The 14,732-nt window shown below is 49.1% G+C and overlaps 1 protein-coding gene across 1 annotated transcript; it reads left to right on the forward strand.

Annotated features, from left to right (window-relative positions):
• Positions 1 to 1,124: 1,124 nt before the first annotated feature.
• Positions 1,125 to 14,110, forward strand: pdk2a (pyruvate dehydrogenase kinase 2a). The gene is made up of 11 exons (XM_088906052.1): positions 1,125 to 1,393; positions 3,969 to 4,110; positions 6,558 to 6,629; positions 6,912 to 7,096; positions 7,834 to 7,923; positions 8,206 to 8,283; positions 9,274 to 9,350; positions 9,447 to 9,545; positions 10,476 to 10,583; positions 11,139 to 11,252; positions 11,683 to 14,110. The coding sequence occupies exons 1-11, from the start codon at positions 1,276 to 1,278 to the stop codon at positions 11,824 to 11,826; spliced, it is 1,227 nt and encodes a 408-aa protein (XP_088762178.1). The 5' UTR covers positions 1,125 to 1,275; the 3' UTR covers positions 11,827 to 14,110.
• Positions 14,111 to 14,732: the final 622 nt, after the last annotated feature.

Raw genomic sequence — 14,732 nt, forward strand, 5'->3', positions numbered from 1 at the left:
AATGAAGGGTGTCCGGCAGATCTCGTCAGTGGGGCTAATTTCATTAGTGTATTTAGCAAGCACGGCTGTATTTTACCCCTTTGAAACAAAATTCTGTAAAACGAAATTATTGATAGTAATTTTAATGGTTGATGGTTGTCATCTCGTCCCTTTAATTGTGAATAAATGCCAGTTTTGGTGGAATATGGTGTGGCACTGCTGCACTGTTTATGGCGTGATTGTGCAGCACCGTCTTCAACAGGCTTGCTGCGATGTAAGCGGTCAATACTCTTGTTCTGCAGGTAATCAATCCAGCGCCTGCTCTGTGCGTTATCAATATGTGTTTCAAATGAACAACAGAGGTTTGAATATACACGTTTCACAGCGGAAAGGAAAGTAAACCGCAGGCAAATATCATGCGAGCGGGCTCAAGGGCAACTTCGCGTACAGGACAGCCCTGGAGTTTTAAAAGACAAGACCCGGAATTTGCACGTCCTTTCTAGTACATGAGAAATTGCCCAGGGTGGCCAGATCAGACATCATGACATAAAACGTACCGGCTCCTGAATCAAAGCGCTTTTGACATGGTCAAGCTGACCATGGGAGCTGCGTCAGCGTGCGGTGACCCCAAAGGGTTACACGTACAAGCGCATTTCCACGCTGAAAAGCAGTAGAAGGTGGAAACACAATGACACCCCAAGAAGGCTGGGCAAACGAAACTTGGCGTTTCGCCTTTCTACCTTTCAGCTTGTTGTTAACTTTTACCTGTTGCTACGGTTTCTAGTTGTACACAAGGGACACTCGAGCTCGACATGTTTTCCACATCCTCCGACAGCTATCGGGTTTTAATGCGTGCGCGACACTTTCCGAGGGATGAGGTCAGGGAACACGCAGATTGCCAGCAGAGCACGACCCCCGGCTTAGGCAAACAGGCCAATTTCGAGGCGGTGCCAAGTAAAAAAAACCCACCCCCCGACCCGACCAAACTCCTGGTCCAAGAACAACACCACCCGCCCCGTGACTGGACAAGCTCCAGAAACACGCGGATCCCACTGGCCCCGCCCCCTGCCTCGTCCCATTGGCCAGAGCGGCGCAGTGACGTGGGCGAGGCGGCCCGCCATTGGTCGAGAGAAGAAAGACGTGCTGTTCGCTTGCAGCTCGCAACCCCAGAGATCAAGAGAGAGTTGTGGAAGAGGAAGATTTGATTTATCCAGCTGATCGGTGTTGCATCGCCTCTGCTTTTCTACCTCGGCTATTTTCGCAGTAGCAGAAAGTCGCAGCCTGCGTGTCTGCACCATGAAGTTTGTCAGGTTCCTGATGAAGAACGCCGCTTTGGCTAACGTGCCGAAGCACATTGACCACTTTTCGAAATTCTCGCCTTCTCCGCTGTCCATGAAGCAATTCCTGGATTTTGGTGAGTGTGCAATGGTTCGTCGTTCATTTACAGAACGCTCCACTCTTCGCCTTACAGCTCCGCGGGTCTAGCATCCAGATTTCCTGCGCATCTCCCGATAATATTCCGGTCTGTGTGTGGGTTTAATACCGATTTACTATGCACTTGCTGCTGACTGCTTTTTAATGGCAAAATCAGACTACGCCTGTGTTTACCCTCTCAAGACAAATGGCCATTAATGTGGCAGGCCACTCGGCTGTAGTGATGACTTTATCCCCACGGTCGGGCAGAGGTAACGAGGGAACACCAGCTGGTCACTTCACTGGTCTGGTGGAACGTGACTGCGTGGACAGCAAAGACAGTAGCTAACGCGCGACAGTGCTGGCTTGAGTGCATCTCTATTTTCGATATAATTCGGGGTAACAGACAATATACTCGTTTTCTGGCGTGTCTGCTTGCCAGGTATACGCTGATGACTCTTGTTTCGTTGCACAGAGAAGGTATGTTATTGTGAGGGTAGGTTTTACTTTCAGGTTTTAGCACATGCATGGCACCTCACCTAGGCCTTTGGGGCTTTTTCTGGGGGGGTTACTGGGGTTGCGGATGGGGGTAACCCTAGGAGCAAGGCAGTTGCACGCCCGTACAAGGCTGTCAGAAATTTTCCATTGAGGGAGTAACAGCCCGATCAGCTCGCCCAGCTGTCGGCTGTCCTGCAACCTGCCCGGGTGTTGCGTCAGTTTTGACTGGAATGCTGCGCGGACGAAAGGAGACCGCCCGTCCCCGGGGTAGTAGGGGGGCTGCCCGTGCTTACCGTCGAGCACATTACATCTTAACCCAAAACAAAGGGATTGCTCGGGAGTGTTGCAGGGAAGCTGTTGCGCCATTGCACGCGTTGTGGAACACGCCCGCGAAGCCTCAAAAACCTCGGTCTGTGCCCGCTATCTTTACATTGTTGCGGTTTTAACAGCCCGGGGCAGGTCTTCTGCAGAGCCATTCCTGTTTTTTTTTTTAACGTTTGTAACGTCCCCAAACTCTTGCAAATTGCGGGAATGCTATTTCCAAGACGTGCTGCCTGGGGAAGTCGGCGACGATGAGACTTCTCGATCCAAAAGAGATGTGTGCTCTGTGCACTGGGGCTTTCAATGGCGATACTCGCTGGGTGACGGGGGGCATCTGTTTATCGAAGGCTCAATCCTGAAGTTGAGCCTTTAGCCGCTGAATAACAATGGTGATTGAAATGCAGCTCTGGGACTGCCAGAGTACACTTGTTTACAGGGGGCCGTTGCTACACGGGGGGGGCTGTCTTTACTTAAAATGACTATACTGTCCTCCTCCTAAGATTCACGGGGAAAGTGCCCGGGGCTCAGATATTTAACACCTCAATAAGGGGATGAGTACAGGCATTTCCACTTCAAACTCGCCACCCGTGAAGGCAAAGGCACTGTGAAAACGGTGATCCGCATGCCAAGTACCAGCCCTTGGTACCACACAGTGTTTTTAGTACGGCTGCTGTTTTATTGAAATACTACATCACTGTAGCATTTCAAATGCTACATGGAAGTGCCTCTAAAACCGAGAACAGGGGGCACTTCCTTACACAAAGGGTGGTGGGGGTGTGGAACAAGCAATCCAGCTATGTAGTTTACTGCCAGCGTTCTGTTGTTTTTTCAAGACGTGGCTGGAAGAGATCCTGGGATTAAATAGTTACTAATTCCCAAATGGGTTTGATGGGCCGAAGGGTCTCCTCTCGTTAGTAACCATTCTTATGGCAGTTTCTGTGTGGCATGGCCCGTTTTGCAGTTATCTGGATTGGTGTTGATGGCATTGCACGCAGACATGGTGCCCTCTCTCTCGAAACCAGCCTCCCTGGGGCTTTTTAATGATTCTTAGCGAACCCGTTATTGACGAGAGCCCCGATATTGTAAGAGTAGTGTCCCTCCAAGTGATGGCTGTGCTGTAGTACAGAAAATTAAGGGGGAGCTGCAGTCCTGGTTTCTCAGATCAGTTGTTAAATCTCGGTGACAAAATAAATTCATTGACATTGCAGATAAACGTTGCTGATTTTGAGTGATTGAAGCACAGAATCGTGAAACGTTGTGAAAACGTGTCGTCACAAACCTCTGCCCTCGCCGTGGCCCACAGCGAGAGTTCCCACAAGTTGCGGCACGATGCTGCCCTTCCTGCTCACTAGTCACTGGAATGACCACTGTGACGCTGTGATGACTAATGGAACACGATGTACGAGCAAATTTAAGTGCTGGTAGTGCAGCAGGAAGTTTCCAGCGTGATGTGCGTGCAGAGTTAACAAGTCAATTAGGTTTATTGGGCAAAACTGTCCTGAAATCAAAAGCAGTATTTCTGTTGGATTAAAAGAGATGTTTTCACAAGCCTGCTTGTTTACATCTCACTGGAAGTTTTATAGAGCTGCGCATTCTTGGAAGTTTCGCCTACTTTGTGATGTAAATTGGGGGCTTTACAAGTTACTATGTACTGTATATACTTTTATTGTGGTTTGAATTGCACTCATCAATGGCGATTCTTTTGATTGACTCTATCCTCTCTCTCTCTCTGTCTGTCTGGGGGGGCTGTTTCTCAGGCTCGACGAACGCCTGCGAGAAGACCTCCTTCACCTTCCTGCGGCAGGAGCTGCCGGTGCGGCTGTCCAACATCATGAAGGAGATCAACCTCCTGCCCGACCGCCTGCTCAGCACCCCGTCCGTGCAGCTGGTGGAGAGCTGGTACGTGGGCTTGCCGCCTCTCCGGTCTCTCGTAACCCGCTGTCGTCCCGCTACTGGGCGTTCTCAGTCCGGGATTGTGACACTCCAGCCCCAGTCCTGTCCCTCTTCGGGACTCCCTTATCCTAACCAGCCCCTAACCTGCTCCATTAGGGGAACTTTGGTCCTTGAGGGTCTTGAACTAGATACATCCCCCCTGACTGATAACAGCCCAGCTGTACCACATCTTCAGCAATGGAGGATTTAATGGTGTCTTATGAAGCCTGCTGGGTTGGAGCTCAGCAAAGCCAGGACTGAAGATCACTGCTCTGGTACATGACTGAGAAGGGCACATCGCCAGCGCTGGCCTCTCGTTTCTTTTAGATTTAACTTGTTCTGCACCACCTGACAGATTTTTCCACAGACATCATTTTAAGAGATCCAAAGTTTGAAAGAGGGCCGATGTATATCTGCAAAAGCATCTGCATTTTCTGTATTGTCTGCCTGTGAGATTTACAGCTCAGAGATCAGTAGGAAGGGATTATTCTTCAGCATATAATTCCTGCAGCGAGTGTAAGAATAGCCTGACCTTTGTTCCACATGAAGATTCTCAGGCTGAGCAGCGGCGTGAACTTTGTCCCAGTTCCCTTCCCTGGTCACGTGATGTTGTTTTCGAGCGGCTGCTGGCGCACGATTGGCTCCTGATGTGAAAGTTGCACGCTTGCCAGCCTCAGCCCAAGAAAGAGGAACTAAGATTAGCTGAAGGCGAGTTACTGTAACAACAAAACACGTTGTTCTGAAACGCTGTTAGAGCGGAGGTAGCACCTCTTTCAGAAAGGCGATCGGAAGTGGTCGTTGGGGAACATCCCTTTGAATGTCTGCAGGCGTACACCTTGAACTGGCAATAATCTTGAAATGAGTTATTTTCTGCTGCAAAGACTGCAAATTCCTACAATTAATAAGGTGTTACGGGCTGGGAGAGCACCCTCAAATTTTAATACTCGATGGACAGTAACAGGTCTGGCAACCACTTTTCAACACCCATCTGCTGTGTCTGTCCACCTTACTGCTCTCGTTGGTCAAGCAGTTTGTTTGTGGTAGTAGTCAGCTCAATTGTAACAGAGGAAAATGAAAACAAATAGAGATTGTGTCCTTAAATATGTGACTAAAAGAAACGCACACAGAGATGGGTGTAGGAAGGTGTTCTGAAGTGTATCTCGACTGTACAGCCGCTGTGTTACTGTAGTGCTGACCTGGGTTGGAGAGAGGGGCTGCCGGTTGTGGCCAGTTTGGTTTGTGCGGGGAGGAGTGTAACATGAGCCCACAGAGACGGCTGGGGCCTCTGTTCCATGGAGCTGCTGTTGTTTTTGTACTCTGAGCGATTGGAACATTGAGTTCTTAGAGAAGGTACTTCAGAAAGAGTGTGTGCGAAGGGGAGGGGGGGGGGGGGGTGGCGGTTTACATTAAGTGTGAGGAGGTCAGATGACAACCATACAGCCGAAACAAACAACCAAGAGCAAATGCAAAGCTGCTGCTTCCGAAAATCCCACCAAAGAGCGACTCTGACCTTCACGCTGTACAGCTTAGGAGACGGCTCCTGTTTGAGAAGCCGTGCAGATTTAAGGTTCAGCCAAAGTTAATATTCCTGGACAGTTATTGAGGCCTGAGCTGCAATATGCTGTCCGGTGTATTGAAATAAATATGACTCGGTTTTCATTAGACATGTAAATGAGTGCAGCTCATTAGCTCAAAGGGAATCCAGAGGTGGAACTATTATTAAGTTACATCCAAACTATTATTAGTGTCGTCGCAGAATAGTTAACATGTTTCCATCTGTGGGCCTTTCTTATACACTGTGCCCTGACTTTTACGGTACATGAGGATATCAAACCAACCCTAATATGGCTGTTGCAATCCAGGAAACTGTGGAATCTCTTTTCCTCCTCGGTGTGCGGTGTTTTCGACAGGCTGTCCAGCACCTCTGAGGCGATTGGTGCAGAGAGGGGGTTGGTCTCTTGGGTAGGGGAGGAGACTACCCCTCTCTCAGCGGTTAAATATTTATTCTACCTCTTCAGGCTGCTCCTTGCTTGCAGCTGGCAGGACCTTGATGGCTTTCAAATACATATTTAACAGCATTATCAAAAAAGCAGGCTTCTCTTTCCCGAGCTTAAAGCGGAGGGGGGGGCGGGCAAAGATTTTATACAGCGCTTATGTCAAAAATAAATTCCTGGATGTACTTGTACATCCCTGAGCTTAAATATTTTTTAATCGGTCACTTTCATCGCTGATAGTGCATCTAATTCAGGTGTGTTTCAGCCTGCACGCCTGATTCTAGGCCAGTGCAAATCTTTACTCTGGCTGTAATGGCGTAGTCTCTGATCAAATTCATTCTCGCGGACAAAGTCAGGGTCTCTAGTGATGCAGTGCCCTGTGTCCGTGACTGAACTGCATGTTCCTCTCTGTGCACACAGGTATGTCCAGAGCCTGCTGGATCTTCTTGAATTCCTTGACAAGAGTCCAGAAGACCAGAGTATTTTGAGCAAGTAAGTGGGCTTCATCCTGAAAATCTATACTACTGTGCCTGTGTGCAGGTCTGTTGTAATATATTTTAGTGGCGAATGTATCATTTTCTTTAGGTGTGTAGACAGTGTTCTGGATGTATTCAGTTACAGCACTGTTTTTTTCCAAGCCATGGCTGTAAATGAAAACGGCAAGCAAGCTAAGTTCCTAGATGCATCCGGTTGTACTTCCCGGGCTGCTCTGCTGAAGGCGGTTTTCTGTGCCTGGCCATGTCAACACTCACCCCTCCCTTTCTCCTGGCGCAGCTTCACGGAGGCCCTGGTGAAGATCAGGAACCGGCACAACGAGGTGGTGCCCACCATGGCGCAGGGCATCATCGAGTACAAGGAGACCTTCGGCCAGGACCCGCTCACCAGCCAGAACATCCAGTACTTTCTGGACCGGTTCTACATGAGCCGCATCTCCATCCGCATGCTCATCAACCAGCACAGTAAGTCCCCTGGGCCGGCTGCCGGAGACGTCCCCCCTCGCTTCCTGGGCGGTGGGGGGGGTCCCAGTCCCGGGCCTGGTGACCCACACACTGTGTAACTGAGGGCTCTGCTGGCACAAAAGGCCAGGTGACCCCAATCAGACGCTTCATTGCCTTAATAATAAATCATGGGGTTAAGTTAAACAGCTCCCTCCCAGCTCTTATGCAAGTTGGAGTTATAACAGTTGCCTTTTAAGAGATAAGGAACAAGTAATAGGTTTATTCCATGCTGGAAAAAAAGAAGAAAGAAAACACTACGTTTCGGCCGTGGAGCCTTCTTCCTCACACCTGAAGAAGTCTCCACGGCCGAAACGTTGTGTTATCTTCTTCTTTTTCCAGCTGGAATAAACCTATTACTTGTTCCTTTACAGCCTATGCATGCTGACACAGCTACCCACCTGAATTTTTTAGAGATAAGATCACTTTATTGGCCATATACATATAATTTCTTGTATTAGGAATTTGTGACCCCAACTTGCTCTCCATGAGACACACAGGGGAAAAAAAAGGAAAGCAGTTCTTCCCCCATCTTGGGCTCTGGCAGTGCAGCCTCAGCCCTTTGCCAGTTGCCCCTCTGTGTGTCCTGCCTACTCCCTCGTGCCATTGCTCGTTCACCCACCTCCTGGCAGCAGCAGTAGCCGCCCTTGACCCACTCGTGTACCCTGGCTCACCCAGCCCGCCCCCCTCTGTCTCCGCAGCTCTGATCTTTGATGGCACGACAAACCCAGCGCACCCCAACACGATCGGGAGCATCGAACCCCACTGCCAGGTGGCTGAGGTGGTGAGAGGTGAGGGTTCTTCCTTCTCGGTGTGGAGGAGCCGTGCGAGAGCGAGCAGGGCTGGCACAGACCTCTGCCAGTCAGCACAGGGGAGGAAACTAGAGGCGCAAATTGGCGCACCTGTAATCTGGGTGGCATGGCCCTGAGCAGAGTGCAGAGTCTGATGCAGACGCTTGTTGCAGAAAGCAGGTTTATATACTGTGGGGCAGTGCATATTGTGGGATACTTGTTGGCCTTTACTGCTATTTTTTCATATTTTCTCATTTCTTGTCCTTTTCCGGTTGTTTCCAGATGCCTACGAAAGTGCCAAGATGCTCTGTGACCAGTACTACTTGGGCTCCCCGGAGCTGGAGTTGGCAGAAATTAACAGTACGTAAAGGAAGGGTCACCCAGGGCCTGTGGCACAGTCTCACACCCTGCTCTTCCTCGGTCTCCGCCTCAGCTGGCATTGAAACCTGTCTTTATTGACGGGGGAGCTGCGGTCCCAATTACTCAGACCCCTGATCGAGGCTTGTCAATATTAATTGACAGTAGGGGCAAACGTTTACAAATTTCGAATGAAGCACAAAATTGTCAACGCAGACCCCTGGTCTCTCCAGAGTTCACGAGAGTTGTACATGATGTTGCCCTTCCTGGTCACTAGTCACTGTAATGACTAAGATGTGCAGGTTATAATTAATGTGCAGCAGACATTTCAACTCTGAAATGTTCCAACATGATCTGCATGCTGAGATAAGTTTTTTTTTTGTTGCCAAGACCATCTCAAAGTTGAAAGCAATATTTCTATAGGGCCACTTCACCCCACTGGAAGTTTTGTTGCCTTGTTCTGAGTTGCATAGCATGGTGCTGAGCATACCTGGAAATGTAATCTATTTTGATGTAAATTGGTGGTTTCACTCGTTACTTATGTACATTTTACTTTCATTGTGGTTTGAAACGCACTCATCAGTGCTGATTCTTTCTAACCCCGAAATATAAAATTAGCATCCCTGTTCCCCTTTAAATAGGCTGCATGACGTTTTCATTCAGCACTGCAGGAACAGAAACAAAAGGACAGCCATGCACTTAGGGGAACTGCTTTTCTCAATGCAAAGCCTTAAATAAAGCAATTGCAAAATGCTAGAGGCTATAGAATCCTTCTTGGTACTGTAAATATTGGCTGTTGTGACACACTGCCTCATGATTTTAACACCGTATGCATGTAAACAGTACTTACGTAATAGCCTAAATGCAGGTCTGGGGAAGACTGAGGGTACAGAAAGACAGGACCAGTTTTCATCAAGAAATGTATTTGTGGTTGTTCATTGTACCTGGGCTTCTAGGTATAAAAGTAAACTTGGGTTTCCTTCCCTCTTCAAGCTAAAGATAAGAGGCAGCCCATTCAGATGGTCTATGTGCCCTCCCACCTCTACCACATGCTGTTTGAACTTTTCAAGGTAAGAACCTGTCTTCCTAACTCGGAAAGCCCAGGCCAGGAAGAGCCCTCTGTGCCCTGGAGGAAGTGGTGGTGACTTCCTGTTTCTCCTTGACAGAATTCCATGAGAGCCACTGTGGAGACCCACGAGGCCAGTCGCACCCTCCCACCCATCAAAGTCATGGTGGCCCTGGGTGGAGAGGACCTGTCAATCAAGGTAGGTGCAACCTGCTGTTGAATCCGATTGGCTCGGCGCAGTCCTGTAGCCCTACTGCTATGTACAGAGTTTTGAGTAGCACTGTCTGCATTGAGCACCAGTACAATAGATGTTCATGAAACGAGGACAGTCGTCTGTGAACATCGTATCAGATTGCAGAAGTGTGAATTGCTCAGTTAGTTGAACAATCCTACCTTTCCACATCTTACTGTTGCACTTTCATTTATCTGCTCCATGCTTTGGTCACAGTGCTCAATGGCTGGGAACCAGGGTGCCCTTTAAAAAACACAGAACTCTCCTTCAGTCTGACAGTGGTGCTGGGAGTCCAGTTAACGATCAGACAGGTTTCAAGGCATAGGGCTTGATGTTATCAGTATTCTCTTTCCATTGAGACAGGCATCACGGCTTTTTACAGCGATCTGGGTTGTCAGCCAAATGTTTGCAGCTCCACCTGCTTTTCAGAAACTTGGGTGATGTGCAAAAAGTTTGGAATGCTGTGGTTTTGTTTCACACGTTAAAAGGGACGTTGTGCTGGAATATTTTTTTCAGTGGCTCTATTGCAAAACTCTTGGTGAAAATTACCAAGTGCAGAGAGGCACCCGGGGTTAGACAAGGTTGTTGGAAGAGTGGAACCCTGGTGAAACTGGGTGCGAGTGGCCGGCGTCACTGGGCAGGCCTGTGCATGAGCAAACGGCAGCTCGGTCAAGAAGCCTCCAGCTCTGGGGGAGCAGGGAATTGTGGGTAGGGTCAAGCCCCAGGGGGGCACAGGGAATCATGGGGTCAGGGTCGGGCCCTGGGGGGGGGGGGGGAGCAAGGGATCATGGGAAGTATGTTTCCGTCATGTTGCAGATCTGCCAGGCAGGGCGATGCCTCCTGGACTGCTTAAGACCCACTTTCTCACCCCCGCCTCATTGATCTTTCTCTCTGCAGATGAGCGACAGAGGGGGCGGCGTTCCCCTCAGGAAGATCGAGCGGCTGTTCAGCTACATGTACTCCACTGCCCCCACCCCGCAGATCAGCTCTCAGCGCCCCCCGCTGGTGAGTTTATTATTTTTTTTTTTGTCCACCGTGCATCACAGCATTTGGTCTGTCCCCTCTGGGCTACAGCAGAAATTGGGGTTGAGCCCAGCAGTTCCCCTCGAGTTTTCACAAGCTGTAGGTCCTTGGGCAAATGGAAGTGATGAGGTGGGACAAGCAGCATCCAAGCTTCTGTCAACTCCATGTCAGCCTGCGTAAATGCGCCGCTGTTGACTTGCATGTCACTGGAGTGGAACTTCTGTCATGTGACTGAGTGCTGTGCTGTGAGGCGTTTCTATCCGTACGATTGATCACGGAGCGCTCTGGGGAGGACCCAGTGTCTGCTTGTGCACCCACACTCGCACACACCTACCTGCTGGAGCACACGGTCATGCAGACGCCAGTCCCAGGAGGTTTTTAGAGTCCCTCTCCAAGCCTCGATCAGTGAAAGGCTGTTCTGACCCTCTGGCGAGGTTTAGAATATCGGTGCAGATCACTGGCTCTTTCAGCTGGGCTTCCATCGAAGGAGTTGATCCTAGTGGGTGCCAGATGCCTGATCCCTCTGTCTGTCCGCAGGCCGGATTCGGATACGGGCTCCCCATCTCCCGCCTCTACGCGCAGTACTTCCAGGGGGACCTGCAGCTCTATTCGATGGAGGGTTACGGCACAGACGCCGTCATCTATTTGAAGGTAAATTCCGTTGCCGGACTTTGAATCCCGGAGCTGGGGGGGGGGGTGGGGGACATCTGATAGGTTAAGGAACACTTCCGAACGAAGAAGCCGAGGTCTCGAGAAGTTGAGAAATGCAAACGCAGCACAACACTTAGCATGAAACAGAGCAAGCACAAACATAGGAGTGCCTGGCTCTACTTCTAGTGTTACACTGCTTGGGAGTGGATGAATTGCCAGGGCTCTGTCTTGTGACGTTTCATGTACAAGGGGGCTGTTCTGTCAGTTCAGGATCTGTTCAGTCAGTTGACCTAGGGTGTACCATGGAGGAGTGCCAGTTTTGGAAGAGATTGTGATCTGTAGTTACTGCAGTACTGGTGTTGTCTGTTATTTCTCCCTGTGAAATCTGTGGAAGTTACATTACATCTGCTGCTTCCCTGTTTTCCACCAGGCCCTGTCGACAGACTCCATAGAGAAGCTGCCCGTCTACAATAAATCCGCCTGGAGACACTACAAAGTGAGCCTGGAAGCAGATGACTGGTGTATACCCAGCAAGGAGCCCCTCAACCTGGCTGGCAATAGGGCAGCAAAGTGAGGGCAGAGAGCAAGAGCATAGCGTGGCACCAACATACCCGTCACCTTGACAACTGAACTCTCACCCAGGAAGTAAACGGAGCCTACCACTCCTGACGGTTGGAAGAGACCAATCTCCAAAGTCACTGTGCGGCCCTCCTGACTGGCTGACCTAATAGGAAATCACACAGTAGCTTAGAAGGCCGCACATTCACAAGGAACAAACCTACCGCTAGAAAGAACGAAGACATTTGTCAAAGCCGAAGTTAAAAACGGGACAGCAAACTGTTCGCTTATCGTTACATGTCAACAACTGGCATTTTTAATTTCCCCAGAGCTGAGGGATCATTTTATTAATGTTTTGTTTTTTTAATCTAAGCAGAGCTTTGAGTTAAAGCCTTCGTGTTACCTTGCGCGAGCAGTGCAGGGACGGGCAGGGTGGCTGTTCCGCTCTGCGGTTCTGTCTGTGCTGCTTCGGAGAGGCGGTGGGTAGTGAACGTCTGAACGCCAGCAGCCAGAAAGTGCCGAAGGCCGGCGGACGTTGGCCTGTCGTGGGAGCGTTTCGGACCCTATGGGATCCGCGCTCAAGCCGGTTTTGGGGAGGACGGGGGTCGGCGTCTGTGTGAGCGGACCACAGCTCAGCTCTCGCGGAGGCAGAGGAAGGAGTCTGACCCAGACAGGCTCCGCCTTGCCATCCCGCGTTTTACCTGAATGAAGCCCAAAAGATGTTTTATTTCTGCAATGATCTGTAGTTTTTAGGTTTTAGCATTTTGTCTTTTTATCAGCTCTGGGCTTGGGTTTCCGAGTAAAGATTTTGTTTGTTTGTTTCAAAAGGGAGATCCGGTTGCCTTGTCGTGCTGTAATTCTCGGAATGTACTGTAAAATGCAGCCAAAGAAGTCACCTCTGGTGTGGTGGTGTTGGAAACCAAGTCACACTTACCATGAGGCCCAGGGGTTTAAGCCCAGCTGGTGCCTACCCTTCAGTGTTCCAGTCCTTTTCTGGAATTAGCAGGAGAGCAGGCAGATTGAGGGTTTGAGGTCAGTTGTGTAGAATATCCATCACCTCCGCTCCCTCTGTGTCTGGAAGTGGTGCCAGTTCAGCTCGTAGTGTGACCAGAAACTGAACGGGCTTTCCTCCTGCAATGCAAACCCCAGCTTACTGCCACACCAGCACGTGACCTGAGTTGCCATAGGTCGTGGTATTGATTTCTAAAGCTACAACACTTGTGGACTTTACATGGAATTATGTTCTGCACAGGTGTTTGATTGCCAGTATTGAATCTCCACTGTTGTAAAATCTGTTTCACAAGGTGTTTGAGATTGTTGGTTATTCAATAGACTTTTCTGGGTGCAGCCTAAGCTGTTCCAGAGTCCCAAGTCTATTATCAATGCAATTCTTTTTTGTTTTTAGAAGTGAGTGTGCTTGGAAATAATCGTGAGCAAATTAACAGAGTGCTAAATATTCAGTTCTGGGGCATTTTAACCTTCCTGATGGAAGTGTACTGATCGATGCTATTCCAGATTTCAGATAGGGTTGTAGCAGGGACCTTGCTCTTCTGTAAATGGGGGCTTCTTATGCACAGTTGCCTGAAAGTTTCACAGCAGTTCCACTCCCCTCTCCTGTGGTCGTTGTGCCAGCTGGAGTTCTTGCAGTTTGGATTGGAGGTGGGGGAGACAGTAATCAAACAGCCACTAGGCTTGACAACTGCCACCTTGTGTCTGGGTGTTAGCTGAAGTAAATTACACTTCCTTTATGGTGTGTGTCCCTAGGTGTGTAAGGCAAGTCTAATGGTAACTTTATTGGCTTAGCACACAAATCCCTTTTGCGGGCTGGCATACAATGGAGATTGATTTAAAGCATGTACAATGAACTATTGTGCAGTAGGGTAACATGGGGACAGGCCCTTAGAAAGTAAAGGAGCTTCAGCTTGTTTCTTAGCAAAGAAGTGGGGCCATTTTTGCTCAAATACTTAAAAAAGAGGCTCTATAACCCAACACCCGCAAGCTGCTTCACACAAACAAGCTTTAATAAATGTGGTTTCATTCGTCTTTATTCTGCTATGTCCTTTCATTCCACACCCTGCTGTGTTTGAGAGAGAGGTGTGTTCTGGAGCTGGAGGAGACCCTGTTGTAAGAGCCAGCGTCGGTCCCAGATTGCTAGAGCCTTTTTTTTTTAATGAGGTTCTCATTTCACTTTTAATGTATATTTTGAAATTTCATATTTTTGTAATGGATGTTTGAAGTGGGGGGGGGGGAAATACCTATAGAAGACCATAAGCTAATAAAGAAATACATTGGAAAGAAAAGTGTGGAGTTATTTTCTGCTTAGCGCCGCTGACCGATTTGAAAATTCTGGTTCGGAGAGAATGGCACCACCTATGGGCCGATCGGCACTGTTTCCGGAATTGAAAGCTGGGTGCTGCTGCGTCAGACTGGTTTTGCCTGCAAGTCCACCAGCCTTGGCCACAGACCAGGCCGCCTAACTGCCGAGACATCACAGAATCAGGTTACAAGATGGTAATCTAGTAGCAACTAATAACCTGCAGCTCTTATAAAGCAGGACTTTAGCCATTTTTAACACCGATGCAGCCGTGCTGTATGTACACCTTTATACATTTCCAGTAGGTAGCTGCGCCAACTTGTGTACGTTGTAAAGAGAAGAGACAACGTTTCGGCTGTGGAGCCTTCTTCAGCATGGAATAAACTTTTACACATTTCCTGTCTTTATCCAAGGTAAAGATAAAGATACCTTTACCAGCCAGCCAGATACACGCCGCGTGAGCTGAAACTAGTCGTGTTTTTGACGCAGTGAAATGTGACAAAGATCAATTCAGCAATACTCAGAAGGTAAGGACAGGTCAGGCGTGGGAGGCAGTAGATGAGTTTCTAATTCTACCACAGCCAAAGAAAACAGTGCTTTTGGGGCCT

The sequence above is a fragment of the Atractosteus spatula genome, chromosome 26, assembly GCF_055471065.1.
Source record: "Atractosteus spatula isolate fAtrSpa1 chromosome 26, fAtrSpa1.hap1, whole genome shotgun sequence".
Taxonomy (NCBI): Eukaryota; Metazoa; Chordata; class Actinopteri; order Semionotiformes; family Lepisosteidae; genus Atractosteus; species Atractosteus spatula.